This window comes from Exophiala oligosperma, assembly GCF_000835515.1.
Source record: "Exophiala oligosperma strain CBS 72588 unplaced genomic scaffold supercont1.1, whole genome shotgun sequence".
Classification (NCBI taxonomy): Eukaryota; Fungi; Ascomycota; class Eurotiomycetes; order Chaetothyriales; family Herpotrichiellaceae; genus Exophiala; species Exophiala oligosperma.
Genome location: NW_015622818.1, coordinates 1362490 through 1390387, shown reverse-complemented (window position 1 = coordinate 1390387; position 27898 = coordinate 1362490). Strand labels below are relative to the sequence as shown.

Below are 27898 nucleotides of genomic sequence, written 5' to 3'. Positions count from 1 at the left end.
GAACTCACCAGGCATGCTCCCTGTGGCACCGCTTCGACCCAACTGGAGCCCAGAGCGAAATGCGGTAGATGACCGGAGGTAGGCAGACCTTCCATCCAACTGCACCACAACGATCGTTGCGTCTGAAATTCCCTCACATTCGGAATGGGACACACGTGAGCTTTATACCGCTCTGCACTCACACATTCGTAATTGACCTGAGTAAATTTGAAAGTAGTCGAAGTTGGATACAGTGGACGAAAATAGAAAGCATTTTAGGCTTACATGATGCTACTGGAGTCATGACTTCAGCTGACCGGGGTACCCAGTGGCACCAGTCAGATCAGAGGTTGTGTACCCGTACCGAGCACCGAGTAATTTGATCACTAACGAGAATCATTGACAAAGGGTTTTGGACGTGGTCAGGAGGGAAATGAATGTTTTAATAAATGTCTCAAGGGCAATCTCGGGCAAAAATTTCAACCTCAGCATCGATAAAAATCAATGAGGTCAAGATTTATGCAAGATCTGCAAAGCCTTATGAATAATTAAACCCATGGTGACAGGTCGGCGGGAATATTTGTCGTCTTCCGTATTCTACGCGCGCAGTTTTGTCCCGTGCAGGCGGCTTTCCGTGCAGGCGGCTTTCGGGTACGAGATTGTAGCGATGCGATCCGTGTTTGTCTTATGCATCGTCGCAAGATGATATCAGCAACAGCTTCATCCATGCCTCCATTGGCTCCCTATTGCTTGTCATTTCTCGGCCCTGCTGCCCTCGCTGCCGGGCTGCCCGACGTGATTATTTGACCCCGATCCAGACTTACGGGCTTTAGAGGGAGGTGGGATCTTTTTTGGGCCTTTGGAGTCCCTATCTAACTGAAAAAAGTGCCCATACAGTCTAAGCAGGCTTGTTGGTGACGGCTTCCTCGACGTCTTCTTGGAGATACTTGTTTTCGTCCTTCCGTCGGTGGCTTTCTTAGCACAGACTCATCTTCGTAGAGTCCTACAAACAATTTGACCTGCATCATTAGCCCCCCAACCGACTGACTCCTACATCAAGTCCCGGTCTCAGTCTGGTGTTCAACGTCCTTTTCATCATTCTTTCCTTTCTCTTTTCGAGACGTTGTATTCGACTCTTTTCTTTGATACACGCACATCTCGATCTGTGCGGCCGAAATACCCTCATCTCTTGGGTCCAGAAGCCTCACTGTAGCGCGTCAGGCTACACGCCCACGAGATGAGCCAACTCTATCGCACCCTCACCGGCCAATCGCATCAGTCGCATCATTCAGAGCATTCTACTCAAGCCCATCCGACTCTGACGAGAACAACGACCACCGATCCTCTGACGGGCACCCTCCACCACCTCACTCCTACGCAAGAAGAAAAACTTGTAGACTTCAAGAAAGAACTGCAAAAAGGAGGGTGGTGGACGCCTGACGGGATCAATGGCAAACCCTCCCACGATGATGCAACGCTTCTGTACGTGTGCATGATCTCTCGGGGTCCCCCTCCCATGCGCTGACGTGTTATGCAGCCGATATCTGCGCGCTCGCAAGTTCGATGTGGACGGTGCAATTGGCCAATTCACAGACACAGAGAAATGGTTGAAAGATCAGCGGGTGGACGAGCTCTACAACCATTTCGATGTGGAAACCTACGAAAGAGCGCGTCTTATGGTGGGAAATTCTGTGAATCGCAGCCCAGACTTGAGCAACTAATATGCTGGCAGTATCCTCAATGGACCGGGCATCGAGATAAGCGAGGCATTCCCATCTACGTATACGTGATCAAAGGACTCGACGGCAAGAATGTGTCCAAATATCAGAAAGAGTCGCAATCATACAAAGACAGCCTTCCATACCACAAAACCCTCTCCACACCAGCAAAACTCATTCCTCTATTCGCCTTATACCAGAATTTGCTCAACTTTGTCCTGCCACTGGTTTCTACTCTCGAACGGCCAAACCCTGAAGTCCCCGTGACAAATTCCACAAACATTGTCGACATTTCTGGCGTCGGATTGACCCAGTTTTGGAATTTGAAAGGCCACATGCAAGACGCTAGTGTGCTAGCCACGGCACACTACCCCGAGACGCTGGACAGGATATTTGTGAGTACTCTGTTGTCAGAAACATTCATGGTCTGGACTGACTGGCTTAGATCATCGGTGCCCCTTCGTTCTTCCCGACCGTATGGGGTTGGATCAAGCGATGGTTCGATCCTGTAACTGTCTCGAAAATCTTCATCCTAAGCAAGCACGACGTGAAACCGACTCTTTCGAAGTTCATGGAGACCAAGGACTTCCCGAAACGATACGGCGGTGACCTCGAGTGGGAATGGGGCGAACTCCCAGATCTCGACGACGAGACACGTGCGGCTCTAGAGAAGGATGGAAATAAAGGCTGGGTTAGAGGTCCATGTCAATGGCTTGATGGGAAGAGAGTGGTCGTCGGCTCCGAGAAGGGCAAATTGCGAACTCCAGATGAAGAAGTTGAGAAGAAGCGACCGATTGCTTATGCGGCAGATTACACAGAGCTTCCCGTCCACGCGGGCAAAGGCCTCCCGCACGTATCAACAGAGAATGGCAAGACTGGAGCTAACGGCACAGCCAAGCCTCATCATCACGCTGAAGCCGCATCCGCCGCGGCAACAGGTGGTACTACTGCAGCCGCTATCATCGAGAGCAAGACAGCGTCGAAAGAACCGGAACAAGCATCGACCACAGTACAGACGGTTCACCAGTCCACAACAATTGACACACGAGCTTCCTCAGACAACTCAGCATCACAACAACATCCCCATCCGCCATCACAGCCTCAGCCTGGACCTATTCCCGCGCACTCTGCGGCAATGACCCAAGCTATCGCAGATCAACTGAACGGTGAGTCAGTCTCGACAATTCCAGAGACGGCGAACGGACATGCACCCAATGCCGAGAATACAGGACACGGTGAAGTGACCGTGGCAAGTGATCCGGCCAAAGGTCTGGCCATCGAAACGGAGAAGCTGGCCATGACAACCCAGAACGGTCACGGTGGGGATGAAAAGGAGAAGGAAATCGAGCGGCCTCCGATGGAAAGATTTGTCACTGCCACCGAGGTGTAAATCTGATGGGGTCGTTTTGGTTTGGGCGTTCTTTCGACTGATGAGATGCTGCTGCGATCTTTCCGCGGCACTTTTGTCATTCGGGGCAAGGGGGACTTGTTGATACAATGTCGGCGTATGATTGAATGCTTGGGCGGTGGTGGAATGGTTGTTGACTCTCAAACATTGTTTTCTGACATCTTGGGTTTTGCTTGAAGTCCTCGGGAGAGATCCCTTGAGGCCCAGTAGAGGGTCCATTCTGTTTGCGGTTTACATAGCATGAGATCGAGAACGGCGCTAGATTATTGATCGAGGGTGGGAAAATGGCTACCTTTGCACAGACTGGGCAGGCACCGAGCATGGTACCTGTGGATATACCCTTATACTTGGTTACACTACAGTTCGCGTACGAGTAACTTGATACCTGGATATTTGTTTGGATTGACTTGTTTCGTTTATATTTGCTTTTTGGGTGACTTTAATTCTTTTTGCTACGTGGTCCATGGAAACCAAGACCAGCTGGCTAGCTAAGAAAAAGGAAACCTGGTGGTATCACTCCATCATTTCATCATTCCAAAATAATTGCATGCTGTCGGTTGTTTTAAAAATAAGTGAGGGTTGTCGACAAGAACAAAAACAAGATCCAGTTGGCTCTCTGGCTTTGCAGTTGCAATGCAGTTCCTTTTTGCCTCGGAAAACAACCAATCTATTTCTTGTTTTGTCTTTGTCTTTGTTCTTCTCCCCTCATGTTTTTTTGTCTTGCTGCTTTTTCAACATCTTATGCGGCGATGCCAATGACACCGCAGGCAGGTCGAGGACCAGCGTTACCGGTCTTCTTGCTCTCTTCGTTCCCGCCCTTGCCGAGATCATCGGTACCGGCGTGGACGACGATGGTTCGCTGTTGTGTGAGACGATACATGTTAGTCTCTCTTGTCTCGATTGTGTTGGTGGAGAGGGGAGGGGGGAGGGTGTCAGAGGGAGAGGTGAAGGATGTAAAACGTACTCCTAGGACACTGTGCTCTCCAAACAACTTGACGAGACTGTCGCTCACGCTACCCTTGGCGTTACCTTGACCATCGGTCTTGAAGTTTCCAAGGTCACCGACGTGACGGTCAGAGTCTGAGGGGGCACCGTGGGTCTTGCCGAATGGGTTGTCTGTGTGGACAGTAAGCATTTGTTTTTGTCGGTCGTGCGTCGAGATGATGGTCCTTTCGTAGGCAAATACATACAGTGAGGACCGGCGCTGGTGCAACCGTTGGTGTTGTCACCAAACTGGTGAACGTGCATGCCTCGCTCAGCATTGGCGTCGTGGCCGGTAATGTCCCAGGTGATGGTGGTTGGGCCGGATTCGGAGGTCTGCTCAAAGGTCACTGTGCCAGTGATCTTGGAGTCTCCTCGGAGGACGGCAACTGTGACCAGACAAGAACGAGAGAGAATGTCAGTTTCTCCGAAGATCAAAAGAAGTTGCTGACAAAACAGGGTGCGGAATGGACAGGTAGTAGGCATTCGAGCTCCAATGATTCAGAGCGAGCAAGGGTACAAAGTAGGGATGGAGGGGTTCACGTTGTGCTTTGCTTACCTGCTTTGACCATTTTGACTTGTGTGTTTGAATTTGGGAGCTTTTTAAAATTCGAGATGTTAAAGTCGGGAAAGGTGGTGATGGATTGAATATACGGTTAGAGAAGAAAAGGAAGAGAAGAGAAGAAGAGTCTGAAGAACAGGAAAAGATTGCTAAAGGCGTAATCAATGGAACTGCGCCGAAGTACGGGGGGGGGGGGGAACTTGGTGATGATCCCAGCGACCAGCAGCTGTAACGGAGCATTTCGTGCCCATTGACGTCGAGCGAAACGTATTTTCCGATGATCAAAAAATGAGGGGCTCATGAGGGGCTGCCAAGGGTTTGTTTCTTTTCGGACTTTAGTCCTCCCGAGTCCCGGATTTAAATTTCCCTCCCCCCTTTCCATCATTCTCGTCATCATACATGAAATGGTACATCGAAATGATACAAGAACAAGTACTCGACGATCTGTCAATTGACATATGAGTAGAAGGTATCTACAAGTACTCCAAGGCTCATCAAGCAGACATCATCATTCCTGCTTCCTCACTGTCAGCTTTCAGACTCTGCAATCCTCTGGTGGTACCTCAGCATGAACCTTTCTCCTGACCAAAGAGTTCTTCTCGTGTGACCTTTCCTTGCACATGTGGAAGAACAACTTTGATGACAGTGTGACTATCTGTCTTACAGCTTGCTAATCTTTCACGACTTGGGTGTTCGATGCGGACATAACCTCGCTTATTGCTTCTCGTGCTTCTGCTCTTCCATCACAACCAGAGATGTTCGACCAATCGAATGCGCCCCTCGACATCCCTGCCTCAAATTGACATCAGGTTATTTATTCGTAGACGCAAGATCATCATCCGTTGATTCCGTACATCGATACCTCTTGATCACCTGGTTTTATTCGTTTCACTGACTATCGTACGATGAATGAGGTCGATCTTTCGCAACCGCATAAGCATCAAGTTGCCATCTTCGAGGGCGGTTCATCGACCGTTACCTGCCCCTATCCTACAACTCCACCATCTCCGTCCCTGTTGCTGACCACTCCTCTCTCTTCCTGACTTGCCCCACGTCAGCTCACGAAGAACCATGGCAGCTCCAGACGCGAAAAAACTCGCCAAGTTCATCCAGGCAATGGACTCGACATATGGCCGCTTCCCCGAACCCAACGACCCAAACTTGAGTCAGTGGGTGCCACCACCTGCTGCAGAAGGGCACCGAGGGCGATATCTCTGGACTGATGGGTTCGCAGTAGTCAATTTCCTGACCTTGTACAAAATCACAGGGGAGACACAGTATCTCACCTTCGCCACGAACCTTGTGACGGCAGTCCACGACGTCCTAGGTTATACCAGGGATGGAAAACAGAGACTTCCTGGTGCCACTGATGACGATCCTCTGGGAGGTGGCCTTCGGATTGGCAAGCACGATGAGAGCGGTCCGGACGGTGATGGGCAGTACTTCCACTACCTGACCGTATGGATGTTTGCACTCAATCGAATGAGCCTGGTCACGGGCAACAAATGGTACAATGACCAAGCTGTGTCCATGGCCAAAGCGGCCCTTCCTCACTTCATGACCAACGCTTCTGCAGAGCGCCCAAGAATGTTTTGGAAGGTCAGCATGGACCTGTCCCATCGCCTTGTCAATTCTGAAGGCAACCTTGACCCCATTGATGGCTACGTAACATACTCGCTCCTTCAACAACTCAGTGACAATCATCATGTTCTCGATGGAGAGATTTCTGCTTTGAAGAAGATAGTCGACCAGAAAGCTCCGCACTATTCAACACACGATACTCTCGATATCGGAATGACTCTGTGGACGGCACATTGGCTAGTTCCTGAGCCAGCTTGGCCGCCTGAGCAAGGTTGGGCATCGCAGTTGCAATATCGTACTCTGCAGAATCTGATAAAGATAGCCAACACGGGTTACTTTGACCGACCTCTCGAGTCACGACTTGCCTTTCGTGAGTTTGGGACTGCATTGGGCGTTCACGCCGCATTGCCCTTGCTCGACAAGATGAGAGACTCGGAAGGCAGCAAGTTCAGTGTAGAGTCAAAGCTGAGAACGTTGCCGGATCAAATCTGTGAGGCTTGGGAAGATTTCGGACTCGTGCCCGTCCTAGATAAAGATGTGTCACAGCGCTTGACTGAGCTCATGCCTATAACTGCCGTGGTAAGTTTCTCACATTGGTTGGTACGTCGTCTCTCCTCTCTTTTCTAACATTCACAGATGTATGCTACTGCTCTCATTCCAGGGTTGATGATTCGGCAGCCATGAAAACAATGTGCCGCTCCACAGCTTGATCAAGTCAGCGTTAACATCCTGTTCAACCCCCAGCTTCCAAGGACAGTTGCTAGAACTGTCATCACAGCCTTCCTCGCCCATAATTTCCATCCAAGAGCGATCCTCCATTTCACAACGCCCTCCATCTTCTTTCGATCATTGTTTCTCGGCAACGGCACGACCGGCACTTCCTTCCCCAGGAACCTGCACAGCTCCTCCCATCCCATGCCTGGCTCCCAGAGCAACACGTCCTTCCCATGTTCACGACAAACCCTCTTCACCCACTCGTTGTGCATGTCGTAAACGCCGGAATCCCAAAAATGATTCACACCAAAGCGCTTTCGGACGTCACCCTCCCATGCTATCTCCGTCTGATAATGCCACCAATCCGGCACGCTCCAGTAGCACGCCACGCGGTACGACCAGCTCATGAACGGTGCGATGGTCGTCTTCATACTCGTCGCCCAGTCCGTGGCGCCTCCCTTGCGCACGTTCAGGACCACCTTGGCGTCCGGGTACATCTCGACCAGATCCTCGATAAACAGATGGCCAGGGAAATCCGTGGTGGCCGCGCATCCTTGGAACAGCTGGTATAGTATGGCGCGGCGTTTCATCGTGTCTTGCTCGCGAAGGGCGTCATGCACAAGTTTCATCTTTGCTGGCTGTGGAAGACAGCGGTTCATGTGCATGGTCGGTCCAATGGACAATTGATCCTCGAAGACTTCTTTGAGCGTGCTTGTCGCGCAGCGTGGCAGACCTGCCGCTATGACTTGAAGTGGTCCCAGGAAATCCATGGGGATTTGTGGCTTAGGGGTCGGTGGGAGAGATGGAGCCATGGTCAAGTCTTACGCTAAATGGAGACTGAATGTATCATCGGCAACGATACGTGAAGGATTGGTATGTGTCAAGAACAGTCTCGAGAGTCTTCTTCCAGATGGAACTTCCAGATGGGAAATGCAGAGCCTATATTTGAGTCTCGCGAGGTTCTTCCAGACACATGCTGGACACCATATATTCACTACCATCCTATCAACTACCTTGCCTCCCCTTCCTCCTATTCAGTCTTGGTTCCATTCCAGCCCAGTCCAGGAAGTACTACTAATGCTTATGCTTGTGCCATTTCCGAACTCCATCAGAGGTCTATGGCTTGGCACGTCGCAGACAGAACACCGGGAGCAAGGGGCGATGAGACAAGAACATGGGTTCTTTATGGTTCACTATTCTAATTCGATCCCGGTCATACTGTTCCACTCGCTGGGCAACCATGGACTTTTGCCAACGTGAGTGTCGCAGAGGCGCCTTGTGCCCTTATCCATGGGTTCGCATAGAGCCTACGGAATTTCAGTCTTGAATGATGGGGTCCACTCCGTTGGGCCCCTTCGAGCTACCTTGGCTTGAACATGCATGAAGTCCTACGAAAGATTTCCGTACAACTTTCGGCTGTGCCGTACGAGGACAGAAGATCAGGTATGTGTGCAGGAGACCGGGGTTCTCTCGAAAAGCAATGTCTTTGTTTCTTGCTCGTACAGAGCTGAGGCCCCCAAAGTCTATGCATAACTATTGTCTTCCTAGTGAATCGCCGGGGCTTATGGTGCCACGAGTCCGAGTACCACCGACATGGTATGAGAGGAAGCTCTGATTAACTCGGCTGGATAATATTGGGCCCGAAGGAAATGGGCATTTTTACATACGCCGTGCGGATATAGCAGAGGTGGCACTTTTCCCTGGTTCCCAAGGCTTCCAATCTGCAACGGTGGGGGTGTGTTCTGTCAGTACCAGGTCTTTTTCGTCTCAGGTCCAGGGCGTCTTAAGCTGCGAGCAACTAGATGGTTCCATGCTGTCGGCGTCCGAGAGAACAATGACCATGGATGGCATCGAAGTGAGACGAGGGGCGTAGCCTTGTTGCTGTGTGAGTGTGTGACATTATTTACCGTACTTACTGTGGTACCACGCGCAATGTGCAACGTTGCAACGTTCCCGACGCCTTGGTTTTTGTCGGATTCTTGAGTCGTTTTTGCTATTTTCGGAGTGCGTATATTGATTTACAACAGGACAACAGTACAACAGTACCCTATGGAGTAGCAAGCTGTACGAGGATACTCCAGTGGCTGGTAAATATCGAGTAGTTGCCTCAACCAAGCAGTGGAGTTTGGTCTGTGTCTCAGTGGTTGTGTAACCCGTCACTCTTAACCTGGTGATATTGACGCCTTACGGGAAGTCTTGGGATCAAAATGCAATAAAACCAAGGAGGATAACCACCTCGCAGGAAGACCAAAGAGAACCGTGAAAAAAGACCTTGCGAGGCTCAATAGGATCCGTACCACGCGTGCCAAAACCCTTTGGCCCTCCCCACCCCCTTGTGTGTGTGGGTGTGTGCACCGTGCAGGGCTGCGGGTGATGGGGTAGTACTCGTGCCCGTGTACGGGCCACCTATGTACGCATGGTCCTGCGTGAGTCAAGGGGGGGCTTGTTCTTACCGAGAAACTGACTGACTGCCCTGACTGTGACTGACTGCAAGCCGTAAACGAAGCAAGGAGCTCGCTCCTTGTCCGCCAAAAGAAGCACACAACACAGCTAAATAGGGAATAGTTTACCAGGGGAGGGGGTGTCCTATCCGTAGGGAGATGGAGCACAAAACAACAAGGGCGTGCTTTCGGATCCAATGCCGCCCAGCAGTATACGAATCGAGACGCAGGAGGATGAAGAGTTATGAAAAAGCAAAGAGAAAAAAAAAACACAAACAAACAAAATGCAATCCTGCATCAGCTCCATCCCTCACTCGACGTGGGTCATGGTCATGCTCATCATGGGTATTGTGAAGGTTGCTATGTAGGTATGTACTTGCTTACTTCAACAGGTTCGTCAAATTCGCCATGCTATGTGCAAAAACAGGAAAAGGGACAAAGAGCCAGGTCGCTGAATTGTGCCAATTTTTTTTTGGGTGCCCGAACGGTCCCTTTTTTGACGTGGAAAATGCTTTTTGGTTTTTTTTCCCCTCTGGCGTGTCGTAAATGCTTCTGTCTGTAAACTGTCGTTCTCCTTGTTGTGTGTGTGTGTGTGTGTGTGTGTGTGTGGAATCCTCGGTCTGACGGTCCCCTTACCTTGGTTCGAGTGCCCATTCGCATCAACGTCGATGCGAGTCCAGACGTCGGACTTTTTTGTTTAATCTTCCGTCAAATCACCATACTCCCACATGCCTCTGCGGGCCTCCTTGGCCTGATCCTGGAGGGCTCGCAGCTGGGTCAACGTGTCCGCCGATTGTCGTTCCCAGGCCTTCAATTTCGTCGGGATCATGGCCAGCCCTTCTCTGACCACCTCGGCGTTGATGCTCTCGTCGATCTTTGACGAAACCTTGGGGTCGAGCAGGGTGAGATACAGGGTGCCCTCGGGGGCGACGTAGTCCACGTTCGCGACCAACTCCCGACCCTCGGTCTGCTCCATGACGAAGTCGACCGCGTCTCGGAGGTACTGCTGAGAGGTGGGCAGCTGCAGGAAGGAAAGGACCGCGTCCGTGGCTTGCGGCTTCAATTTCTGCGTCGAGAATTGGGGCTGGGTCAGGGGCCGCAGGCGACTCCAGGGCACCGTCTCCGAATTGCCATAGTCGAGGTAGGTCACGTCGACCTTCTTGCCTTCGCGGTCGACCCTCCGTACCTTGGCCCGGTACCATTCGTTGTCCAGCGTGAATTTGGCGGCGACGACGTCCCCGACCTTGGGAGGTCCCGGTAGAGGGGTGTCGTTCGCCTTGTTGAGGTGGAAGGATTTGAAGGCGTTCATCAGCTCGGTCAAGCCGGTCGTGCCAGACCCGATCTGTTGGATCTTGAGTTTTCCGGCCTCGTCGACATGCGTCACCATCACATCACGGTAGTCCTTTCTCCTCTCGGTCGATTCCCCGTTGGTTCCGTTGGTGCCGTTGGTGGGAAGAGGGGCTTCTTCTGCTTGCTCTTCCTGCTCCTGGCTGGGGTCCCAATCATGCCACATACCCTTTCGTCCTTCCTTGGCTTTCTTTTCGGCGGCGACGAGCTCATTGGCGTGTCCACTTTGTTCGGCGGAGTAGGCGTGCACTGATGCTAGACCTTCTTCGACCAAGGTTTTGGCAAAGTTTTCACGCCCGACGTACATGGTGCCGATGAAGCCACCGACCTTGTCAGTGTTTTCGACGTCGATCTCAACATCTCGCTGCATGCATCTCCTGCTGGCAAAATCCAGAGCCTCTTGCCCAAATGGCTCAGAAGCATCGCCCGGCTGTCTTGCGGGCTTGGGAGTGCGGATTCCGGATAGGACAAAGGTCAACTTGGCATTTTCGCGAGGAACAAGGACGACGAATCTCGAGCCAGCTCGCACAAAATCGACCACGGCGGGGACCTTCTTCTGCCTCTGCAGAACTGAAGCCTCCATTTTGGCCTTCTGTAGACTTTCGGAGTAATCCTGATATTTCTTGGCCGCTGGTGCTTTTGGTGACCACATGCCCTTTTCTTCCTTTTGGGCGGTTTCTTCTGCGAGAAGGAGAGCATCGTAGTCCGGGGAACGATCATCATCATCGCGTCTATGTCTGATGACAGAAGCATATCCAGCTTCGACCATAGTCAAGGCAATATTTTTCCCGTTGATGATGACGGTGGCCACTTCTCGCTCCTCGAAACCTTCCGAAGCAGGTCTCTTGCCGTCAATGCTGACCTTGACATGCTTACCGATCAAACGCTTCCTCAGGAATTCCTTTGCATCGGCGCCGAATGGAGCTTGCTTCGGATCGGAAGGCTTGGGTTGACGTATGCTTGAAAGAGTCACTTTCCGCTCTTCGCCAGATCGAGTTCTAATGAAGACGGTCTCGGCATTGAGTACTCGTGAGACGGTAAAATCAGCCTCCTGTACGCCAGCAGCTTTGGAGGAAACTCCAGTAAAGATACCCCTTCGCGCAGTCTTTGCAGCGTTCTCAGCTTGTCTGAATTGCGACATCTCGTTTCCAAGCAGAGTGACATGTTGGTCATTCGATCTGGCCAGACCAGCTTCAAGCAGGAATTTTGCAATGTTGCCTTTGGGGTGTAGTACATTTGCGATGAGTTGATTTTGTGGTGTCACCCCGAGCAATTCAACCGCACACTTTCGTTGGTGTAATCTTTCCTCCACAAATGTATGCGCTTCGGTACCATATGGTTCCGCAGGGATATCCTTCCCTTCGGGAGAGGTTCTTTTCGTGGCTGGAGTTCTTATCCCCGCCATGACCAACATTGTCTGAACGTGCTTGGTGGGGGTGAGCATGACACGTGCGATCAAGCGATCCCCAGTGAGGACACGCTCAATAATGGCATCGATCTTCTTGCCCTTGTATTGCTCGACTAGGGCATTGGGGTCGGCAACCTCTGAGGACGTCTCGATATGACCACCTTTACCCCAGACACCTTTGCCCTCTGACTTTGCCTCACCTTCGAGGGTTCGGAGCTTGTCCAAGTATGCCAGCGCATTCTCGTCATCCTCCTTCTTACCCGCATCCTCTCGTACTTTGGCCCAACCTTCCTGCACGATCAGATCCGGTAACTCAACTCCGGTAGGAAGTTTAACTCGGCCGTATTCTCGTTTCGTGGTAGGAATGGCGTAAAGGACTTGGAATTGAATGACCTTGCCGAGACATTGTTCTCGGATGAACTCGCGGGATTGAAAGGCAAAGGGCTTTAGTGTAAATGGTATTAGCTTGAGCAGTGGTCTGAAAGTGGAGGGAAGCTTACTTCGTCCCCTTCTCTCTTCAGACGAGGAGCAGAAATATATGCTAGAGACAGAGTACGCTCAGCGCCTTTCTGGTTGGTAATAATCAAGGTATCGCCCGAAAGGACACTCTTGACTCTAGCTTGGAGAAGAGCCATGTTGCAGCGGTCTGGATGGGATCCACGGGCAAAATGCAAGCCAGAGATTTATTGTTAGACAGCAAGGAAAACGAATAGCAACGCTATACAGTCCAGAACAAAATCAGATCGAGGTGATGACGGCTAGTAAGGGTTGAGTGGTGAAGATGCACCGAGTACACAGTATGCTTTCTCGAAAGGTGACACTTTTCTTTAGCCCACACACCACACGAGTGACGAATGTGTGGGGTATAATTACATCCCTTCAGTCCTCCGTATGTACTCCTTCGTACCTGAGCTTCAACCTAGGTACAACATGGAGTAGTAACACGTGAATTCTTGTGTTCATCATGATACATCTATCTCTTCAGATGCACGTGAACAGTTACCTTGCCGTTGGTCTCAGCCTACCCAACTCACCGAGTACAAAGTGCTAACAGAATACGAGAACGAGAACGAGAACGAGAACGAGAGCGAACCTGTGAACGACATCACGTGGTTGGTCGCGTGTCGTGTTAGTAAGGTGTTGAAGTACCTCTCTATCTCTCTCTCTCTCAGGGTCGAATTGGTGCGAATGTGACTACTATCGTAGATAGTCTCTCTCTACGAGTACTGGTAATGCCTCCCTGCGAATTCGTCCGTGTGGATCTATGCTCAGCTAAGGTACTGGCTTCACTTCGGTTGTCCTCCAATCAGATGACTGTCGGGCTGTTTGATCTTCTTGTACGAGCAACACGTTTCTGGACGACCTTATTGCTATGAGGATGTACGAGGCAATGCTTCCTAAGCAGGTGAGCCAGCAGACATGAAGTGTCGTTGAGTGTGGCTATAAAGAGCCTGAGAAGCATTGGAAAGAAGACGAACACCGTTCAACCGGAGTCAACCTGCGATCATCATCCTCCTTAGCCCTTCCCACTCCTTACCAGCAGCAACATGGCTTCAGGTCCTATGCAAACCTGTTGCGTCAAAGGGTTCAAGCATGACGGCACACCCACCGGTCGCATTGAGTCAAGCTTCGTCAACACCCAACTTGGTCCAGTCGATGCTTATATCACCGAGCCCAAAATATCAGGTTCTGATGAGAAGAAGCACGGGATTCTTTTGTGAGCCATAGCCATGTGTTGTTCCAACAAGACCAGTGCTAACTGAACCCATCTCAAATACAGCATTCCCGATGTCATCGGCCACACTTCAAATAATGCGCAACTCCTTGCCGATCAGTTTGCGGCTCGAGGGTAAGATGGAGTTGTATCGAGTCCTGACACCAGTATAGCTGACCTGATCGTCACAGCTATTACGTCGTCATTCCTGACCTCTTTTACGGAGACTTCATCGAGATGAACAACTTTGCCAACGTCGACCTCGCCAAGTGGAAGCTAGGCCACTACTCGGACAGAAAGCTCGCCCATGATCCTGCAAGTATCGACCCTATCATTGAAGCGTGCATCAAGAAGATGAAGATGGAACTTGGCATCAAGGTACGCGTCGTCCATTGACATCAAGACACCTCTCGCCAGACCGTACGAGACTGAAGCTGAGAAACATGCACAGAAACTCGGCGCAGTCGGATATTGCTTTGGCGCCAAATACGTTGTTCGCTTTTTGAAAGAAGGCTCATTCGATGCCGGCTATGGTGCACATCCTTCGTTCGTCGACACCGAGGAATTGGCAGCCATCACACGGCCATTCTCCATCGCCGCGGCGGAGATCGACGGCATCTTCACTGCGGAAGGCAGACACCAGAGCGAAGCCATCTTGAAGAAAGCCGGTGTCCCCTGGCAGATAGACTTGTACGGCGGCGTCAGTCACGGCTTCGCTGTGAGGGGAGATATCAAGGACAAACGACTTCGATTTGCCATGGAGGCAGCTTTTTCACAAGCTGTGGATTGGTTTAAGTTCCATTTGGACGACTGAGGTGCTGGACAGATGAGGAAAGCCCTTTTTAGGAGGTTACTCACCCGTAACGTCTCCCCTCTTACTCACCCAATGGCATAAGAGCACTTTTCTCTGGCTGTTTTTCTCTCTTACACCATGAAACACCCCCATTACTGTGTGAAGAGTGATCCTTGCAAGTCAGGATCAACGACGCGAGACTCCCCCGTTTTACAACCTTCCCATTTGAGACTGACGCTTATCTCGAACAACTGCGGGGTTTCGCACTAAAGCCTGCAACCAGCGCGGACATGACCAACGTACACCTTCTCGATCTTCCGCTGTCGTGGTCCCAACAGTGATATGAGCAGACTATCTTGCTTTTTATTCTCCGTACCCTTCTTCCCTCTTATCATCTCAGCTTCAAAGCTACAGCCATCATCCCGGATCGCCCTGGATCTATCGTAGATCGCTTGACTTCATCCCGTCCTGATCCCCACTCGGTCTTATGGGGCTTCCCCCTCCCCCTCCCCCTGACAATTTTCAGCCTCGTCGTCCGACCGACTCTCTCGTAAAGGGACAAACAATGAACAACACCGACCCCTCCCATCGCCGTGGCGTCATAGGCGACCCCGAAGGGTCCTTCTGGCTCTACGACTCGACCAGAGGGTTCGACCTGACGCACCCCGCGACGCCGACCTCGCCCCGCCCGACGCCGAACCACACGCTCAAGACCAACACCCTGCCCGTCACCGTCGCCTCGTCCAAGACGGCGCTCGTGATCGTCGACATGCAGAATTTCTTCCTGTCCCCGTCTCTCGGGCGGCCCGAGGGCTCCAAGGGTCTCCTCGCTCAAAACCAGCTACTCACGTACGCCATCCCCGCCGCGCGCAAGGCCGGCATCCGCGTCGTCTGGCTGAACTGGGGCCTCACCGACGCCGAAGTCAAAGCCATGCCCCCTTCGACGTTGCGAGCGTTCGGCTTCGAGACCGTGCCCGCTTCGAGTTCTGAATCGTACACAAACACCGAGGACAGAAGCGCGGCCGTCGACTCCCACGGCGTCAACCAGGGTTGCGACACCTTTCCCTCCGCCGACCCACAGATCGAAACGTCGGGCAAGAACCCTCGCCTCTACAAAGGTCTGGGTACCGACATTGGACCCGTGACGTTGGAAGGCAAAACGACGGTCGATGGAGGTCGATTGTTGATGAGAGATACATGTAAGAATCTTGTTTTTCCTCTCCTTCTCCCCTTTCCAATTCACCTACCTGACCTTGCACAACCCTACCCTACCGCCTACTCTGGCCTGATTTAAAAAAAAACCTCAATCTAAAACATACCAAACAAAATCAATAGGGAACGCCGACCTGACTCCCGAGTTGCGCGCATCATACGAACAAGGCCTCACTGCCAGTCCCGCCGATGTATGGATTCACAAGAACCGCATGTCCGGCCTCTGGGGCACGAGGACAATGTGTACGGATTTTCTGGAGAAGGAGGGCATAACAACTCTTCTCTTCGCCGGTGTCAATACGGATCAATGTGTCGGGGGGAGTCTACAGGACGTAAGTATCGAGTACCGTGTATCCCTAATTTGATTGTTTTCTTTCGAGTCTTTTTCATTGAACTTTCGTATCTCTCGTTGCACCTTTTCTTCCCATTCTTCAACTGTCACTAACGGATTCTCCCGTGCGTCTGTTCTAGGCCTTCTCGAAAGGATACGACGTGATTCTCCTTTCCGACGGGGCCGGTACAACCTCTCCAGACAGCAGCCAGGAGAGCGTCGAATTCAACTGTGCCAGGACATGGGGATTCTGTACGACCTGTAAAGATTTCGCAGAGAGTGTTGGATTGTAACGTTTCTTTTTGCTTTGCGAACATTCATTCCTTTTTGAACTTATCGTCACCACCTCGGAAAAACCAGCGAGGTGTCGGACACAAAGTACTGCTGGTTTTGCACTGCAAAGGCCGGCCATTCCAGTATCATATATTTACAGTAAAATTTCTACTCTTTTCCCATCGCCAATCTTCCTGCTCCCTTGGCCGACATACCAAAAACATCCACCAACATCCCTCGCCATCTCTTGCGTACACACACCCCACACACTCAAGAAGCCCACTTGCTCTTCTTCATCTCCTTCTGCCCATTCTTCCCATCCTCTTCACGACGATGACGACGGCTGGCATCTGTTGCCTCGTCGTTGCCCCCCTTGGCTTTTTCCTTGCCATTGTCGTCCACGCGTCCTCCATCCACATTTGCCCGGCGGCTGTCTCCCAAGGTCCGCGTTTCTTCAAGAGCGGCAGCATGGTCATCTTGACCAGCGCTCTCTTGTACCTCCTCGTCGGTCTTGGGCACGACGATCTCCTCCTCCGAGGCACCCACCGCCGCAGTGTTGTGTTTGTTGCCGTCGCCAACGGAGTCCTCAGCTCCACTTGGCTGCACAACAACAACAGCGGCGGCAGTAGCTGCTGCTTCTGCCGCCGAAGCCCGCCTATCCTCGCGCTCTCTCCGCGTCATCGGCCTTGTAGGGATCCCCTCCTCATTGAGGCGGGGTGGACCATACATGACCGAGCCGCCGGCGCGAGGATAGGCCGCCGTAGCACGCAGCGACACGGCAGAAGAAACCGACGATGCTCGCGAGGAGGTGACCGGTGCAGGAGCAGGAGCAGCAACAAGATCAGGAGAGGTAGTTGTCTTCTTCGTCGCCTCCGAAGGGACCGTCATGGGCAAAGTCGAGGATCGGCCGCCAGTGGTGGTAGTATGTCCTTGTCCCTGGCAACTACAACGACGGTTGTCGTCACCGAGTGAGTCATTCTCCCTCGTGAGCCTCGCGATGGTGGCTTGAAGCGCACCATTCGCCTGACCCAGTCGCTCGACCTGGTTGCCCAGGCGGACATTGTTCTCGAGGATGCCTTCCATCTGGTCCTGGTAGTCTTGCTCCTCGCTCTCGAGGTCCTTGACGGCTTCCCGGGCTTCATCCAGTTCTTTGCGGACCGTGTTCAATTGAGCCGACTGCTCTTCGTTGGCGTGGGTGAGAGCCGCATTCCAATTTTCCAACGTCTTGACTTCATCAGTCAGCTGACGGGCATTGGAGACGAGGTTGGCGATACGTGCTCTCAAGATGATAACGACGAAGCGGAAGCCAAAGGAGATACTGGAGTCCTTTTGCACGGTATCTTGAGAAGACTCGTTGGGTATGATGTCAGGTTCCTCAGGATCATCGTGAGTCGACGTCGTTTCTTGGGTGGTGGTCGACTCCGCCACAAGGCTGGCAAAGACAAAGTCGTCAATGGAGCTAGGAAGAGTTTCAACTGCCCAAACATCACGTGTGAAGTCGACGTCTTCTTGTTCCAACACAGTGATGATGTGTATATACACACGCCACGAGATTACGGTGGCGATGACCAAAATTCCAAAGGTCGTCAGGAGAGTATGAGGAATTTCCAAGGTAAACGAGCCAATTTCGATTTTAGATGACAGACTTGCTCCAATGGGAACAGGCGTTGCAGCTTGATGACCACCAGACAAGAACCAAGCGAGCCACTTTGACTCGGGAAGATGACTCCATTTGTTGTTGGGATTGGTGTTGTCGTTGTCGGGTGTTGCCGAATCGGTTATATAATGCTCGTCCTTGACAATACCACTTCCAGGAGCAGTCTCAAAGGGTACGGCGCAATAATCGTCCACTTGAATAACTCTTGACGCATTGGTCGGCAGTGACTGTGGAGGTAGTCGCTGGAAATCCAGACGCGGTGAGATCATGTTGGGCGAAGAACAAAGAGGTGCTAGAAGTCCGGTGTTGAGAGGCACGTGGATGTTCAAAGAGATGCCTTGGTCATCCGAAACCGCGGAGATCAATCCAGGTCTGGGGACGTTGAGAAACCCAAGGAAACCATTCAGCCATTCTGAAGACTCGAAGATGGCAGGAGGAGAGACGCTGAAAGAGTCCAAGGGGATACTGATGGCCGGGAGTGACAATGACGGGACACCACCGACACCAGAAAAGGACCACCATGTCTGCAATCTCAACCAGATGACGGAGAGGAAGAGAAGAGCGTTTGCCATTTTTCTTTTTTTATATTTTTGGTGAAGAAATTGCAAGTTGTTTTGTTGGTTCAGAGAAGACCGGGAAAAAGAAGGTTAAAAGAGGTCTGAAGCGAACTTGGTAAACTGGCCAGCAGTTTGCAGTTTGCAGTTTGAAGTTTGAAGTTTGAAGTTTGGTGTCGTTGGGTTTGGTTCTTGTTTTGTTCTTCTTGTTTCTCAGAGCTCGATTTCCAGAAGAAATGGTCTTGAAGGTGTGGAAATGAAAGTGGAAAAGGGAAATGGTAATGGTAGTGGTAATGGAACAACAGATAGAGTCTGGTGTGTTCTGTAAGATACCGGCGTAAAAACAAAGAGATGATTGTTTCTGAAAGCACAAAGGGTCATTTAATTCATCAAATGATATTGTCGCCAGTTGGCAATCAGTGGACAATGAGTGGGCTGCTGCATCAATAAACAAAACAAGTTGTGGAAACAATGGGACAATGGAACCTGAACCCCCCCTTCAGCACCCATTGAATTGGTGTTTTTGCCAAAATTCTCGTGAATGGTGACAAGGCAGCGGAGCGCCGGCAGCAAATAGCGCAGTGAACGCGTTCAAAACGCACAAACAAGAACCTGTGAATCTGTCAATACAGGAAAAACCCTTTCAGCCTGGACAAACCATGATTGTTTTCAAAAAGAAGGGGCGGCCTTGACTCATCATCTCGAAAGGTTTCCAAGAAGTACAAACAGAATTCCTGCGAAAGAAAGAGACCATTGCAGGATCATAGGAATAGAGGGTATCATGATACTGGTACAAAAGTTCGTTGCTGCTAGTACATTACATCTGTTGCTCAAATGTGCGCCATCGCTTGCCCCGGTTGACAGAGAACCGCCCACATGCATAAAGCCTCCCCGGTGTTTGAACATGGACAAACTCTTGCAAGACACACACAAAGTCAAATGTCAAAGTCTCACTGTTGATGCATGGTCCCGTCATTCATGTTATCGTTGAATATAAAATCATTGTAGCCGCCGGATTGCCCAAAATCCGCCCAGTCCCATTCAAAAGTCATGGGCATTTGCCATAAATCTTGGGGTACAAAAGGTTGTTGAAAAGAACCGACATTAAGAGGCGACATGGTGGCGCTGGGCATTTGTCCCATGTCTGGACTCATACCATGCTGACTCATCATGTCAGGATACTCGTTCCCATCGAAACCGGGTACGTTGAAAAAGGTTTGAGGAGTGGCGTTGGTGTTGGCCATGGGTGTAGATTGTGTTGCAGGCACATTGATAGCATTCCGAGGAGAACCACCTGCCCCACTAGATCTTCTTGAGCTAGGTTTCCGTCCATTGATCTGAGCCTGAACTTGAGCCATGGCCGATTGATTGACCCGCAGTACTTCCTCGGGCACGAGTCTTCGTTTCCGTTTCGAGCCTTCCTTCTCGGCTTTCTCAATCACAACTCGTGCAATGCGAGCAAACTCCGAGCAGACGGTGAGCATGCGATTCAAAGACCCTGTGCCCTCATCATGGGCCACGTTCGATAGAAAGTTCACCACAAGGTCCATGAGCTTGATGTCAGCTCTGGCACGGGTATCTTGCGGATTTTGTAAAATGTTGGCGAACAATGTCACGAGTGCTGACACTGGAAAGTACAGAACCAACCAGACACATGCAAAGTCACCCTGTGGGATATACTTGATGAGGTGGATCGAGGCACGAGCTGCTGAAACACAGAGAGCGGCGGACGAGAATACTCTGGGGTTCAGTGGTCTGGCGTTCAGGCCTTGGATGGCGTACTCCGACAACCGACTTGTCCAATACCCATGATGGACTGACATTCGGTGTATTGTTGTTAAGCAGTTGTAATAAGAGAAGTGAAGGACGACGATATGTAGGATGAGGGGAGTATGTGCTGTTTTAATTTCATGCTCGGGTCGGAAGTCTAGTGGAATGCTGTCTTTCCACGCTTCCAATTCCCTGTCGAGCTCTCCGATCGTGTTGAGTAGTTCACCGTCGCTTTGTTTCGAAGCTTGTACTGAGTATAGTTGCCGGTAGACCTTGCTGGATATGATAGCGAACTCACACATAAGACGGAAGAGGTTGATCTTGCCCTTTCCATCGGCCAGTGGGACATTTCCTATGTTGTCCGGAGGATCTTCGGATGGCAATTCGACGTTCATGTCATCGTCATCTTGCGCGGGAGGTCGACCTGCACGCAAGCATGAGTCTTTATCGAGAAGATATGCGATCCAGAAGACTCGTTTCCGCTGCTCTGCCTCGATAGGATTCAAGTTGAAATTAGAGCCACGTTTGTGCAGTCCAATTGTGTGAGAGCATCTAATGGCGGCAGAGATAAGGAAGAAGGATGGCTGGGGGTTCGGTGTTCCTTGCAAGAACAGTGCCATGCCGAGGAGGGCCTGGACACTGAGCAAGTCGGTATTTCGCATCGTCAGCTCTGTGATGACTCCCATGGCATTCTTCAGATATAGCCAGGCTTTCTGGTCATCCTCTTGAGGAACGACATTGCTCATGACTCGAATGCGATAGGCGATGGCGAGGGCAACATTGATACTGGCCCACCAGCCACTGCCCTCGTACGGTTCTTTAGAATATTGCTTTTCCACTAGATGCATAAAGGTAGGTTCATGGAAGAGAGGAAACATGCAATTAAAGTTCTCGAAGAAGTCCTTGAATAGTGATAGGGCTTCCTCCTTGGGTGGCAGGGGCTTGAAGACACGGCGTACAAAGATGTCACCAAAGACTTCGGGTTTCCAATACTGCCACTTGTTGTCATCTTCGTTGACAGCATTCTGTATGGTCTCTTGGAAAGACGTGTCTCCTGTCTTTTCGTTGACCCATTCGATACCTTTACTGGAGAAGATGGAAAACGCCGAGGAAGAACCTAACCAAAGTCAGCGGAGGAGACGTAGGAGACGACGTGCCACTCACCAATGTATCTGGTCTCACCCACATTGTTGGTGACTAGCGAACACATGGCTTCGGAGAGGTTTTCCACTTCTTCACGAGACTTGTCACCGTCGACGGTACTGGGTGTCGTAATAGTATCTCGTGGTGTGTCATGTGAGTGATGTGTAGACCCCGGCCGGGGGGAACTCTCGGGGACTGAAGAACTCGCGCCACTCTTGGGAGCTCCAGGGGATTCTGTTGCTTTGGGCCCGGACTCTTTGGCAGAAGCTTTCTCCGCTAGGCGTTTCTCTAACGTACCCAGGTCTGTCTTGCCCGCATCATCTTCAGTTAGAAGACCGGACATGCGCAGTAACGATTCCATACGGCCTAGTCGGTTTTCTAAGCCCTCGATGTATTTGGCTCTAGCAGGTATGTCAGCCTTGCCAGGACGACCCCCCCGCTGGACATCATGGTTACTCACCCTTTGGGAGGATTCCGCTTCTTTTCCACCTGTGTAAAGACACACTCTGTTTTGTAGTTGATACAATGTCCGCACTTGGGCATCTTCCCGTCACACTTGATTTTCTTCTTCCGGCACATATCGCAAGCCTGGATTCAATGTCAGACAAGGTCAACTTTCTTTGGTCTCAGCTCGGGGAGGGTGACACACCCTAGCGATACGTCTACGCTTGGGATCATTCTCATCCACCATACCATCGTTCAAGTCTCCGAAGTAGGGACCGGGTGGCAACGTCGGAGGAATCGGTGTGCCGTCTGGGTTGTAGGCGCCGAAGATCTGGGGAGGGTGCTGAGGCATGAAGTGGGACATGTCATACCCCAGACTGTCCAGGCTCGGTCTGTGGTCCATGGCGGCGGCGACGCTGGACAGGCAAAGAGAAGTGCACTCGGGGGCCCGCAGCTTCTGAAAGATGATTCTTTGGCAGCGGAATGCAGCGATCCGCTGATAGTGGCCACAGGGCGGAGAAGTCTCAGGATTGATAAGCCAATGGGCGCATATTCGCAGGATGACAGTGCTGTATTACTGGGCGGAGGGCAGGACGAGGTTCGTTTCGTCGATGGCTGTGCTGCTGACGAGCACGGGCATACAAGCTGAGGGCGGAAGAGTAGAGAAAAAAGAAAGGATGGTGGAAGAGCGGAAGACGAACAGTTCCGAACGAATACTTGGAAGCAATCAAAGAGATGATGTGGTAAGGAGTCTCTGGGGTTTAGAAATCAGGCAGAGAAAAGTGTATCATCTTTAACGTGTTAGCGATGATGTGTGTGGTGGTGCAGCACGGCTAATGGGCAGGGATACGATTTACGACAGGGCCCCTGCCTTTGGCCCCGACAGGCCTAGTGTCGCTAGCCTATGACGAGATGGGTCGGAGCCTGAGTCCTGAAACCACCGCCCAAGCAACGCCCAAGAACAAGCGGAGTTCCGTACCTAAGCCTATAGTGCCACCCTCGGGGCTATTGAGCGAGTGCAGTAGGCTCATCCAGGCCTCCCCCGGGCACTCCCCTGCACCCCCGTCGGTGTTAACGGGCTTCCCTGTTTGCTACCCTGTGGCGTGTGTCAGGCTCACCAGGCTTCGATTCCTCTACAAGTCCAGTATCCATACCTCCTCGCTTCAGGCGGTCTGCCCATGTGTCTCAGCCTTTGTATTTCTTCCCACTCGTACCCTTTTGGGCAGGGGATTTGTTTCATTGCCACCAAAAGGGTGTCCTGGCTCTCGGTAGCGTGACATTTGCAAACACATCCGCATACCACAATGGACACCCTGCACCTTGCGAGAAAAAAACGTGTGGACGTCCGTGGAGACTCCGTGCCCGAGTAACAAAAGTCTCCATGACGAGCGACGGATGATACGAAAATGCTGGTAAAAAACCTCATATCGGAGAGATTCTCATTCCTGGCCCGTTCGACAGCTGTCGCCTATCGAAGTTTCTCGCTTTCGTGTTCAGCGTTTGGAGCCCGCAAGAGCGGCTAGACTCGCCAGAAGTCGCGAAGTGCCTTTCCACCACGACCCTCCGCTCGTCCTCCGCCTCCAATCACTAGTGTACACACGGACGAGGACCTTTGAATAGTTTCCGCGTACTCGGAGCCCGGATTCAGCCATGACCGGCGGGCCCGAGATATGCCTTGCATCTCGTCCGAAAGAATCGTGCCATGGCTTATGGCTGATTAGTGCCAGTCAGTGCAGATCGTACATGTGCTGGCGGACTTCGAGTGCCCGAATCGGCCGAATGCGCATGATTTTTTCTTCTCTCTGCGCAGGGCGTCCCGTGGTCGAACCAGCCTTCTGACCAAGCGAAAAGCTTCCCCACGAGCAAAAACTGTCTGTCTTACCAATACGGCAGTTCCAGACTGCGAATGAGTGGCTCAGGCAGCTGACAAGAAGAATGGACCAAAGGGAATTGAGATTTGCCGAATGTACCAGGATGGGTATTCACTTCGACGTCGGGCAAATTGGGGACTGGGACTCATTATTTCATCCCCGACGCGGTTTACAGTTCCCGACTGGAAAACTCTACCTGATCGTCGGGGACAAAAGACCTTGCATTGTAGAGAGTCATCGTGTGACTTCGCGTTGATATGAGCATCCTCGCCGTGTCGGTGTTGAACTTCGGCGATTGCTGAAGAGCGAGGTACGAAAGTCTAAGAAGCGGTCAATACGTGTGGAATGTGTTTTTCAACTTCATTCACATTCCTCTGCTGCAGCTCCAGGCTGCGTATGTACACATACAGGTAGGTAGGTTCACTCCATCCTCCATCCCTCACACATCAGGCTCTTGGGTTCATCCGGCCCAGCCACTCACTCCTCCTCCCCAAAGCCAGCTGGCGCAAACTCCATGTCATCATCATCATCATCCTCTCCAAAGTCAGCTGGCGCCATGCTATCACCCTCCTCCTCCTCCACCTCCAACACCAATGCCTCTCCTGGCCCAACATCACCCCCATCCTCCTTCCCATCCTCCTCACCCTTCTCCCCCATGTCGGCCTCAACTCGAGGACTTTGTGCCTCAACTCGAGGACTTTGTTCTTCGACATGGGGTGCCGAAGGTAAGACGATCTTGTCAATGATGATCTCCAGGTCATCATTCTCCTCATCGTCAATATCTATCGTGGTGCCATCCTCGTTGTCGTCGAGAAGGACACCAGCAAGGGCCGCACTCTGAGGAGCGATGGGACATTGGACAGTCCCCGCCCCCCGAACGCGAGGCGCCAGAATCTTTCGGTCCGGACGCGCCACCAACTCCAACTCCGACTCCGACTCTTCGTGAGTCGATTGATCTTCGAATGAGTCCATGTCTCGTTTTCCGAGACCCGAAAAAGGAGTGCCAGGAGTCACACCAGCGGTGTTGGTACCACTTGGCTGGGCGTCCTGCACCAGAGCAAATCGACCACGAAGGCGGTATGCGTTGCGGCGGTCCGCGAACACAGAAACACCCTCATCCGGCACCCTAAGGAAGGGGCACGGCACGCCATTGTTTCTCAGGCGACGAGGGAACCGCTTGTTGTAGTGGAAGTCGTCGTCGCAGGGGTTGGTCTGGGTGGCTACCGACCGGTAACCACCAAAGGTCTGAGTTGTCTGACAGGCGACCGACACGCGACCAGCGCCACGTCGGCCACCCTTGATGGTGGTGATGGTGAGGCACACAACCTCAAACAAGGTCTTGCCAGTGCATTTCTGGCACGCGATCGAAATGTTGGTGATTGCAAATGCAATCAAAGAGAGAGCGAGACAGATGTCTACAAATCCAAAGATTTGAGACAGCAGTCCCCAGAAGAGTTGGTAGACGGAGATTGTGTAGAGCATGGTGATTGATTGTTCGAGTGATTGTTCGTTCGGTCTGTTATGGAGAGAAATGTTTTCGAGAGAAGGAGAGATGATGCTGTTAGATGAGGATTCAGGTAGCTTGCCGGGCGGTGAGGCAGGGTACGGTTGAAAAGCTTTTGCAACACTAAAATTTCAACACACAGTGAAGAAGCCATTGATGAGGAGATTTTCCTGCTGTTAATGGTGGTTGCCATGGCGGTACGAAGTGAATATCACAATAGTGAGTACCAATATACAGTGACAATAGCAGTGGATGTTGGGCGGTCAGGGGGTGTAAGTGAATAGCACCGAGGCGCTTGTCAATTACGAATAGGATATTGGCATTCATGAAGACAGAATGAAATCGCGCCTTGTATTCAGAATCGACTGGATTATACAGTATACCTTATTCTGCTCCTCGCACATTTCGTTTCCGCATGGTGGAAGAAGCAGAGGTCGAAATGCGAGGGGTGGTTTTGGCCATGTTGTCGCATTATGTGCTCGTCCGAGCCAATCTAGCTAGCACTGAGCGAATGATGCAGTCTACCATTTCCTCCTGCTATCTCAGACGACCGTTGACATGTAAAACCTCGAATATGTAGACATATTCGCACTCGTCGTATCTCGTATTTCATCAACGCCAATCCACCAGGTCTCGGCAACATCCGATGAAACAGCCACAAATTCGCATGTGCAGATCGTACGAGAAACGTGGATGACGTCGTTGGCCTCGGCCCACGACAAGGGTCAAGGTCCCTTTGTGACGAGTAACAACTTGAGACGAAGATGGTAAACTCAGCAACCAAAAACCGGTTTTCGAAGTGCGTCAAGGTGAGATACGAGCATCAAGAAACACATAAAGATATCGCAAAACATTTCCGGTGTACCAAGGCATCGATTTGATTTCTTTACAATTCTCTATCCTCGCTGCAAATCTCCCACACACAACAACACCACGACGGTACCGTTCATCTATTTCCCTGCCAAACAAACAGTCCCTCTTGCCACTGTCCTACTACGAGTATACCACCACCATGTCAGACGACGCAGGATACTTTAAAAAGACATCAGAGGCCGTTGCGAATGCCGGTGCATCCGTCGCTGGTGCTGTTTCAGGCAGTCTCAGCCTTGGAGCCAATGCCAGTCACAAGAAAACGACAACTACGAAGACGAGAGTCCCCGTCGACGCCTCAGCCCAGCAGCCTCAAATCATGAACGGAGCAGGGCAACCACCGCAGGGACGCATCACTACTGGAGGTGTCGGTGAGCAAAAGAGGCTGACCAAGAACGAAGCCGATGCCTTGTATACCGAGAGGATGGAGGACGAATATGCAAAGCGTGAGGGAGGAGCCTGAGCTTTTCTCGGGCGCATTGTATACTAGAGACAAAAAGGGCGAAGTAGGAATATTTGGTAGGACAAATAATGAGGAGTCGAGGACTGATTACTATGCATTCCAACTTGCTGCAGTGTGATTGTGTCGTATTGCGTGCTACTCCAGTCCTCGACATCCAAGGACGACCACCTTGAAGCACACGAACCCATGTTTATATTCAGACTTGAAGAGAATGTCCAAGCGCCAATCTCTCCTAATAGAAACACTTGTACTCGCAGTTTTGTCGATTGAAACACCAACACCAACGGAGACACATGCGAAAGTGTATGCATCACAAGGCTGAGCCAATGACGTCGAGCGGGATTCCAATTCCTCGCCTATTTTTGAATATTTGCAGATCACACTATTGATGTTCTACCCGTACGAACCACCACCACACCATCCCTCACCGCAGCCTCGTGTGCCAGATCCAAACAACCCAGACGGAGTTCTCGCGAAACCCAAAGTATTTGTTACTTTTACTAGATAACTAAAAAGCCACTATCCAAAAGCATCGCTCTCGTACGCCCACGCACCACCATGTCTCCAAACCTCACTCGAGCCCTTTCCATAATCGACGCAGCCCATGCCGAAGACCCAAACAAAATCACGGTCCAAGACACCTCCGTCCCATATGAACTACACTACGCCCAGAAAATGACCAAATTCCTCATTCTGCACACTCCCGACCCATCGCCGCTTCTCCAGACGGCAGCACGAGCCCAACACTTCCGCCGCTGGGAAGTGCCCCGCGACTCCTACCCTCGCACCAAGCCAGGGTACTTTGCGTGGCGCACGTTCCTGAAAAATCGCCAGGCCGAACAAGTCAAGCAGATTTGTCTCGAGTGCGACTACACGGCCGAAGAGGCGGACAAGGTGGCCGCACTGATCGCCAAGGAAGATCTCAAAAAGGGAGAAGGCAAAGGAGACCCGGACGCGCAAATCATCGAGGACGTGGCGTGTCTTGTGTTTTTAGACGATCAATTCGACGAGTTCGAAAAGGGTCACGACGAGGAGAAGATCATTGGCATATTGCAAAAGACATGGACCAAGATGGGCAAGAGGGGACAGGAGCTCGCATTGGCCATGGATTTGAGTCCCAGGGCAAAAGAGATGGTGGGTAAGGCTCTTGCAGGTTGACG

At 51.5% G+C, this 27898-nt stretch overlaps 12 protein-coding genes across 14 annotated transcripts; 5 read left to right on the top strand and 7 right to left on the bottom strand.

Annotated features, from left to right (window-relative positions):
- Positions 1–1216: 1216 nt before the first annotated feature.
- Positions 1217–3087, top strand: PV06_00473 (uncharacterized protein; the record flags this gene model as incomplete). The annotated part of the gene is made up of 4 exons (XM_016400976.1): positions 1217–1461; positions 1517–1658; positions 1712–2092; positions 2143–3087. The coding sequence occupies 4 exons, from the start codon at positions 1217–1219 to the stop codon at positions 3085–3087; spliced, it is 1713 nt and encodes a 570-aa protein (XP_016268029.1).
- Positions 3088–3491: 404 nt separating this feature from the next.
- PV06_00472 lies at positions 3492–4779 on the bottom strand. 3 transcript variants are annotated; one of them, XM_016400974.1, is made up of 4 exons: positions 4646–4779; positions 4296–4475; positions 4070–4221; positions 3492–3964 (listed from the first exon to the last, which is right to left on the bottom strand). In XM_016400974.1, the coding sequence occupies exons 1-4, from the start codon at positions 4656–4658 to the stop codon at positions 3845–3847; spliced, it is 465 nt and encodes a 154-aa protein (XP_016268027.1). In that variant the 5' UTR covers positions 4659–4779; the 3' UTR covers positions 3492–3844. The 3 variants fall into 3 exon arrangements, with proteins under 3 accessions (XP_016268027.1, XP_016268026.1, XP_016268028.1); XM_016400973.1 differs by having other exon boundaries at positions 3492–4221; XM_016400975.1 differs by having other exon boundaries at positions 3492–4475.
- Positions 4780–5473: 694 nt separating this feature from the next.
- PV06_00471 (uncharacterized protein) lies at positions 5474–7345 on the top strand. The gene is made up of 2 exons (XM_016400972.1): positions 5474–6808; positions 6866–7345. Exons 1-2 carry the CDS (start codon positions 5720–5722, stop codon positions 6911–6913), a joined length of 1137 nt encoding a protein of 378 aa, XP_016268025.1. The 5' UTR covers positions 5474–5719; the 3' UTR covers positions 6914–7345.
- On the bottom strand, positions 6940–7755 carry PV06_00470 (uncharacterized protein; the record flags this gene model as incomplete). Its single annotated transcript, XM_016400971.1, has 1 exon — positions 6940–7755. One exon carries the CDS (start codon positions 7753–7755, stop codon positions 6940–6942), a length of 816 nt encoding a protein of 271 aa, XP_016268024.1.
- Positions 7756–9680: 1925 nt separating this feature from the next.
- On the bottom strand, positions 9681–12917 carry PV06_00469 (uncharacterized protein). Its single transcript, XM_016400970.1, has 2 exons — positions 12640–12917; positions 9681–12583 (listed from the first exon to the last, which is right to left on the bottom strand). Exons 1-2 carry the CDS (start codon positions 12772–12774, stop codon positions 10082–10084), a joined length of 2637 nt encoding a protein of 878 aa, XP_016268023.1. The 5' UTR covers positions 12775–12917; the 3' UTR covers positions 9681–10081.
- A 360-nt stretch (positions 12918–13277) lies between these two features.
- On the top strand, positions 13278–14763 carry PV06_00468 (uncharacterized protein). The gene is made up of 4 exons (XM_016400969.1): positions 13278–13856; positions 13920–13988; positions 14045–14231; positions 14305–14763. The coding sequence occupies exons 1-4, from the start codon at positions 13687–13689 to the stop codon at positions 14665–14667; spliced, it is 789 nt and encodes a 262-aa protein (XP_016268022.1). The 5' UTR covers positions 13278–13686; the 3' UTR covers positions 14668–14763.
- Positions 14764–15211: 448 nt separating this feature from the next.
- PV06_00467 (uncharacterized protein) lies at positions 15212–16482 on the top strand (the record flags this gene model as incomplete). The annotated part of the gene is made up of 3 exons (XM_016400968.1): positions 15212–15845; positions 15982–16190; positions 16330–16482. The coding sequence occupies 3 exons, from the start codon at positions 15212–15214 to the stop codon at positions 16480–16482; spliced, it is 996 nt and encodes a 331-aa protein (XP_016268021.1).
- A 250-nt stretch (positions 16483–16732) lies between these two features.
- PV06_00466 (uncharacterized protein) lies at positions 16733–18691 on the bottom strand (the record flags this gene model as incomplete). The annotated part of the gene is made up of 1 exon (XM_016400967.1): positions 16733–18691. One exon carries the CDS (start codon positions 18689–18691, stop codon positions 16733–16735), a length of 1959 nt encoding a protein of 652 aa, XP_016268020.1.
- Positions 18692–19623: 932 nt separating this feature from the next.
- PV06_00465 (uncharacterized protein) lies at positions 19624–22433 on the bottom strand (the record flags this gene model as incomplete). Its single annotated transcript, XM_016400966.1, has 4 exons — positions 19624–21560; positions 21608–21987; positions 22047–22174; positions 22236–22433. 4 exons carry the CDS (start codon positions 22431–22433, stop codon positions 19624–19626), a joined length of 2643 nt encoding a protein of 880 aa, XP_016268019.1.
- Positions 22434–22987: 554 nt separating this feature from the next.
- Positions 22988–24028, bottom strand: PV06_00464 (uncharacterized protein). The gene has a single exon (XM_016400965.1). It carries the CDS (start codon positions 23454–23456, stop codon positions 23145–23147), a length of 312 nt encoding a protein of 103 aa, XP_016268018.1. The 5' UTR covers positions 23457–24028; the 3' UTR covers positions 22988–23144.
- Positions 24029–24378: 350 nt separating this feature from the next.
- PV06_00463 (uncharacterized protein) lies at positions 24379–25383 on the bottom strand (the record flags this gene model as incomplete). Its single annotated transcript, XM_016400964.1, has 1 exon — positions 24379–25383. The coding sequence occupies one exon, from the start codon at positions 25381–25383 to the stop codon at positions 24379–24381; it is 1005 nt and encodes a 334-aa protein (XP_016268017.1).
- A 746-nt stretch (positions 25384–26129) lies between these two features.
- On the top strand, positions 26130–26994 carry PV06_00462 (uncharacterized protein). Its single transcript, XM_016400963.1, has one exon. The coding sequence runs from the start codon at positions 26418–26420 to the stop codon at positions 26736–26738; it is 321 nt and encodes a 106-aa protein (XP_016268016.1). The 5' UTR covers positions 26130–26417; the 3' UTR covers positions 26739–26994.
- Positions 26995–27898: the final 904 nt, after the last annotated feature.

Excerpts from the sequence above, each read along its gene's own strand:
- PV06_00472 (XM_016400973.1), bottom strand. Across the intron at positions 4,222-4,295 it reads CACCAGCGCCGGTCCTCACT|ACAACCCATTCGGCAAGACC; the intron begins GTATGTATTTGC and ends CTGTCCACACAG.
- PV06_00471 (XM_016400972.1), top strand. The coding sequence starts at position 5,720 with ATGGCAGCTCCAGACGCGAAAAAACTCGCCAAGTTCATCCAGGCAATG. Across the intron at positions 6,809-6,865 it reads TCATGCCTATAACTGCCGTG|ATGTATGCTACTGCTCTCAT; the intron begins GTAAGTTTCTCA and ends TAACATTCACAG.
- PV06_00469 (XM_016400970.1), bottom strand. The coding sequence starts at position 12,774 with ATGGCTCTTCTCCAAGCTAGAGTCAAGAGTGTCCTTTCGGGCGATACC. Across the intron at positions 12,584-12,639 it reads TGAAGAGAGAAGGGGACGAA|CCCTTTGCCTTTCAATCCCG; the intron begins GTAAGCTTCCCT and ends TTTACACTAAAG.
- PV06_00468 (XM_016400969.1), top strand. The coding sequence starts at position 13,687 with ATGGCTTCAGGTCCTATGCAAACCTGTTGCGTCAAAGGGTTCAAGCAT. Across the intron at positions 13,857-13,919 it reads AAGAAGCACGGGATTCTTTT|CATTCCCGATGTCATCGGCC; the intron begins GTGAGCCATAGC and ends TCTCAAATACAG. Across the intron at positions 14,232-14,304 it reads AGATGGAACTTGGCATCAAG|AAACTCGGCGCAGTCGGATA; the intron begins GTACGCGTCGTC and ends AAACATGCACAG.
- PV06_00464 (XM_016400965.1), bottom strand. The coding sequence starts at position 23,456 with ATGAGGTTTTTTACCAGCATTTTCGTATCATCCGTCGCTCGTCATGGA.
- PV06_00462 (XM_016400963.1), top strand. The coding sequence starts at position 26,418 with ATGTCAGACGACGCAGGATACTTTAAAAAGACATCAGAGGCCGTTGCG.